At 56.5% G+C, this 5302-nt stretch overlaps 1 protein-coding gene across 1 annotated transcript; it reads right to left on the reverse strand.

Moving 5' to 3' along the window:
• Positions 1-232: 232 nt before the first annotated feature.
• On the reverse strand, positions 233-2730 carry LOC141967344 (otoferlin-like). Its single transcript, XM_074921035.1, has 4 exons — positions 2717-2730; positions 2182-2360; positions 1909-2009; positions 233-1437 (listed from the first exon to the last, which is right to left on the reverse strand). Exons 2-4 carry the CDS (start codon positions 2290-2292, stop codon positions 1257-1259), a joined length of 393 nt encoding a protein of 130 aa, XP_074777136.1. The 5' UTR covers positions 2293-2360; positions 2717-2730; the 3' UTR covers positions 233-1256.
• Positions 2731-5302: the final 2572 nt, after the last annotated feature.

The following is a 5302-nucleotide window of genomic DNA, read 5'->3' on the forward strand; positions in this document are numbered from 1 at the left end:
AAACGGAGCCCTGGGGTCCCTGCTCACCTCCCCTCTCTTGTAGGGTGGCAAGAGGAAGGTGAACCACAGCCGGGGGAACGGGGTGTGCCCAGGGAACGGGCCCCGGGGTGAGGCAGCGTGAGAAGAGGCTGTGCTGGAGAAATGAAGGGAAGGAGGAAAGTGCTCACCTGGAGAAGCAGCCAGTCATGGGCTCCCCTCTCCCCACTAACACGAGACTGCGGTGGAGAACTCAGAAGTGAAAGACAATTTTTATTGACTGATTCAACCAGTAGTATCCTAAAACATCTCCGAGCTGTCAGTTCTCCAGTGAGGGTCTTGCACACCTGAAGCTGGGGAAGGTGGCTTTTCAGCAGCTGAATGTTGCAGAGAGCTGAGAAAAGAGCCCTTCCCTGCTCCACCCGGCAGGACAGACCCCGGCCGCGATACACAGAAATCCAAACAACATGAAAGGGAGAATGAAGAAGGCCCCAGGGAGCTCTCGCTGTGCCAGAGTCCCCGGCTCCCTGTGAGTCCCCCCCAGGGCTGTCCAGCCACCACCACCTCTGGGTCGGTGACCCCGGGCAGAGGTTGGAGCTGCTGGACACTTCCCTGCCTCTGCCGGAGCCCTGGGGAGGGACAGGCAGGCTCTGCCCCGGGTACAGCCCCAGGGCTCCCTGCAGGGCCTCTGCGGCTTCGGGGCAGCGCTGCCGGGAGTCCCCCGGGCTGGGGGGTCAGTGACCTCCAGAGCCAGGAGCAGAGCAGCGCCCGTGCTGGCGGGGGGGGACAGGCATGGGGGCTGCTCTGTGCCCCGGCCCCCCACCGCTGGGGCTGGTGTGGCCCCAGTTCCTCCATCCCAGGTCCCTGCTTCAGCCTTGGTGCCAACTGTCCCTCCAAGGAGCCTCTGGGGAGCGCTCCCGTGGTGCAGCCCCTTCCCCTTCCCCTGCAGCTCCAAGACCCCAGCAGGGCACCAGTCATGGCCCCCAGAGGAAAAAGGCTCCGAGCCCCCCAGCCTGGCTGCCCCGCAGTAGCCACCAGGCACCTCTGCCAGCCCCGGCGAGGGACGCACAGCCTCGGGATTGACTCCATCCTCCAGCCCCATTTCTCTAGGACTAAAGCCACAAATGGGACCCACAGAGGAGGAATGTAAAAGAGGAGCCCCAGCAGCAGCAGGAGGGAGATCTCCCCCAGAGCTGCTGAGAGGCTGCGGGGAGGAGAAGGCCTTGGGACGGGGGAAGGTTGTGCCACGGGGCTGGGGACATGGGGCAGGCTCCCAAGCTTCATGCTCCCAGCAGCTTCTTGACCATGTAGCCTGGCATGCTGTAGAGGAAGAGCGCGACCATGACGATGAGCAACAGGGCCAGCACCATTTTGATGATGAGCCACTTGTAGCGCGTGCAGATGAGGTATTTGATGGACTTGAGTGGGTTCAGGAACCAGATGAAGGACGTGTCCGGGCGGCTGCAGGGGAAGCAAACACCCATCGTTAATGCTGTAGCCACAGAGGAGGGCGGGATGGTGGGCAGTGGACATGGTGGGCAAAGGGACGTGCAGGATCCCTTCCCGGGGTAAGTCTGCAGAGTGGAGGAGCGCAACCAGGAGAATCAGGAGGGTGGGCCAGGGAAGATGGCATGCTGTGCCAGATGGAGCAATGCGGGTTTGTGAGGGTTCCACTTGAAGCTGGAAGCTGGTGGTGAGGACTGGAGGGGAGCAGGAGGTGGTGGGAGGCCCAGGCAAGGGGATGGAGCCAAGAAGCGAGGCAGAGGAGGAACAGAGTAAGGAAAAAAAAGAGTTGGCTCTGCTCGTGACCCTCGTTCCCCCAGCATGACCCCTCCGCACCTCTCCATGCCTGCCTCCCCCCCACCCCTGGGGAGCACCCCCAGCATCTCCCAGAGCTCAGGTGCCTGCTGGGGACTGGGGTTTCCCACTTACTTGGGTTTCTCCAGTGGGTCGGGCTCGTTGCGAGCCAGCCCGGCGGGGGATTTCTCTGCCTCCTCTGCTGTCAGAAGGTGCAGTTCAGCCTCAACTTTCCCCTGCAGGAAGCAGAGTTGTGCTGGGAACTAGGCAATGCTCCCCACCTCAGCCCCCCCAGCCACGGTGACAGAGGGGACCTGAGAGAAGAGAGGCAAGTGCCGGGGAGCAGAGGGTGTCTGCACAGAGTGCAGTCCCCAGGATGCAAAATCCCTCCCTTTTCCCCATCCTTACGGTGACCTCCAGCTCATCGTTCTCATCTCTGGCCACGAACGGCCACCAGCCCTTCACCCGCTTCTGCTTGAAGATGGAGACCATGGGCAGCTCTGCCTCGTTCGTCACCATCTCCAGGCTGCACTGTTTCGACGTCTTGGCTCCTCGGGGGAAGCGGTTCAGGTCCAGCTCGATGGCCCCTGGCAGGAGAAAGGGGAGCACAGATGTTGGCATCCCCAAAATGCTGAGTCCTTGGCTGCAGGTGGGCTGGGTCAGTATCTCCTGCCCTGAAGAGCAACTTTGAACTAGGTCTGGGAACAGCGAAGCTGAGATCTTTGCTGCAGGAGGAGCCTTTGTGCAGCAGAGACAAGGGCTCTCATCCTACCTGCTCTTACCAGTAGCATCTAAAGGGGGGTTGCAGGATGTTGTGGGCTTGAGGAGCAGAGCTGCCCTTCCAGGTCCTGTTCCTATACAGGCTTTATCTCATCCCACACTGCTCCCTACTTGGCCAGCCATGGCTGTCCCGTCACCCCAACTCAACGGGCCCTCCACTCACCGAGGAAATCATCGGCCGAGTGTGGCAGTTAGGGTCTGGCGCTCGGAAGATATCGCGTTGTACGGGAAGATAAAACGTAGGCAGACGGATGTGACGCCATGGACCCAGGGTATAAAAAGCGGTGTTACGCAATAATAAACGCCATTTGCCATCCATCACGTTGATGTCTGTGTGCAGATGGACCGAGCGGCCTGGGGTTGGCCGCCGTGTTGTTTTTCCCTGAGCCAGGTCGTTAAGCATCATTAGGCAACAAATGGTGCCGAAACCCGGGAAGCGGGAAGCGGCTAGCTAGGGAAGACGTCTGGAATTCCACTGCTGTAGGGAGGACGCTCCCAGGACCAACAAGGAGTAGAGAATATAAATTCTCAGGACCAACAAGGAGGGGGAACATCCTTGTGAAGGTCGCCTTGTGAAGGTCGGATTGCAGTTCCCAAGGACCCGCGAGGAAGACGGAAGCTCTCGTGAAGGTCGTATCACAGTTACATAAGCAGTGGGGAATTGAGTGCAAGTCGATTTTACTCGCGCTGGCGCGAGGCTTTTACAGCCCTTGGGTTGTGGGAAAGACTTTAAGTTGTGGGGGAGGGTTAAACTAGCCCTTAAGAAAGCTATGCAGAAGCAGAAAACTGGGAAGGCGGCAAAAAACTGTTTATTGGCCACCCCTAGATTAGGGGTTGGTGCTCAGACTACTAACCTCCCAAGCGATACTGATTATATTGAGCCAAAGGATTCGCAGGAGGGTGGTACACTCCCTCAATCCTCGGACCCCGATCCGCTTACGGAAGGGGAAGGGCGAAAACAAGTAAAATCTCTCCAGGGCGGTTTGATAGAGGAGGCAAGAAAATCCTTCTGGGGCTGTTTGGTAGAGGAGGCAAGGAACGCCGCAGAGATATCAGAATCAATACAAACCTGGGACCGACCACCGCCCTATGTGCCCCAGAATGGCGCCGAAAAAAGAGGGGGAGGGCAAGATAAAAATGGTCCCGAAGAAAAGAATGAGGAAGTGCCAGCAACCACGAGCAAGGCTAGAGGGGAGGGGTGTACGGGTGAGGACTATAGAGCCAGTTATGAGGCTAGAGGGGAGGAGTGTACGGGTGAGGAGCACAGAGCCGGAGAGAATAAAAGGAAAGGTGGGGGAAGTGTTCGGGGAGGGGTGGAGAGCGCAGGCGAGGGGCGGAGAGCATGTACGGGTGAGGAGTACAGAGCCGGAGAGAATAAAAAGAAAGCTGGGGGAAGTGTTTGGGGAGGAGTGGAGAGCCCGGGCGAGGGGCGGAGAGCCAATCTAAGCGGCCACCCGGAGAGACACCTTGATAAAGCAGGGCCCTCCCCTAGCAGGAGGTGGGGCAAGCCTAGAGGAAGGGAGCGGCCCGCCCGTAAGGGGAGTGGAAGGGGAAGGAGTCTGACAAAAAGTTATTGGAGCCCAGAAATGACCTGGCAGTCGAGTTCTGACTTCGGGTCAGACAGTAGCGAGGACGAATGGTTTACAGTCGACTTAAACTTAAAGGAAAAAGGAACGGGAGCAGACAGAACTAAAGGCCAACACCCCCCACCCATCCACTCTAAAGAGAATCCACGAGAAAAGCAAACCCCCCTCACGGACTGGAGAGAAACAAAAATGACATGCGCCGACTTATTCCCACCGGCAGCACTAGCATTCCCGGTCCGGGTGACAGACGGGGGACAGAGGGTTTACTCGCCCATAAACCCTAAAGACATACAGGCGATTGGTAAAGCAACTGCCGATAAAGGTCTCAATTCCGCCTTAGTCTCCACCCTTATTGATGGTGTTTTTGGGGGAGACGACATGCTCCCATCTGACATAATACAAACTTGTAGATTAATCTTTGATGGAACAGGGATGATTGTTTTTAAACAAGAATGGGAGGATATTTGTGGAAGATTATTGGTTCAAGTAGTGGGGGCAGACCATCCCTTGCATGGATCTAGCTTGCAACATCTGATGGGTACAGATCCAGCGATAATTACCCCTCAAGCGCAAGCTCAAGGCCTACGAGCCCAGAAAATTATGGCAACTACTCGTGCGGCCAGAGACGCCATTTGCATAGCTTGTAGGGTCGTTGCAAAGCCGTCCTCTTGGTCTACTATGAAACAAAATGAAAGTGAGAGCTTTACACAGTTCATAGACCGCCTCCAGGCAGCGATCGACTCTTCAACATTACCTGCAGAGGCAAAAGGCCCAGCTGTAACAGAATGCATACGTCAACAATGCAATTCAGCGACCAAAGAAATTTTCCAACCCTGGATGGAGCAAAGCACTCCTGAACCCACTCCCCCCTTGAGAAGAGACCCATTTTATGGCTCAACTTATTATAGCTCAACCTGCGATACAGCCCCAACTGCAACCATCATTCAATACATGGACAATATCTTGATCGCCGCGCCGTCAGAAAATCAGGTGGACCACTTGGTGTCAACAATTTCCGAAACCCTGAAAGCAAACGGGTTCGAAATTGTGAGTGCAAAAATTAAGAAAGGACCATGTGTAAGCTTTTTAGGAGTAGGAATTACAGGTTCTTATATAACCCCTCCTCAGGTAAAAATCCGTCGACACATTGAAACACTTTATGA

Source organism: Athene noctua, chromosome 1, assembly GCF_965140245.1.
Source record: "Athene noctua chromosome 1, bAthNoc1.hap1.1, whole genome shotgun sequence".
NCBI lineage: Eukaryota > Metazoa > Chordata > Aves > Strigiformes > Strigidae > Athene > Athene noctua.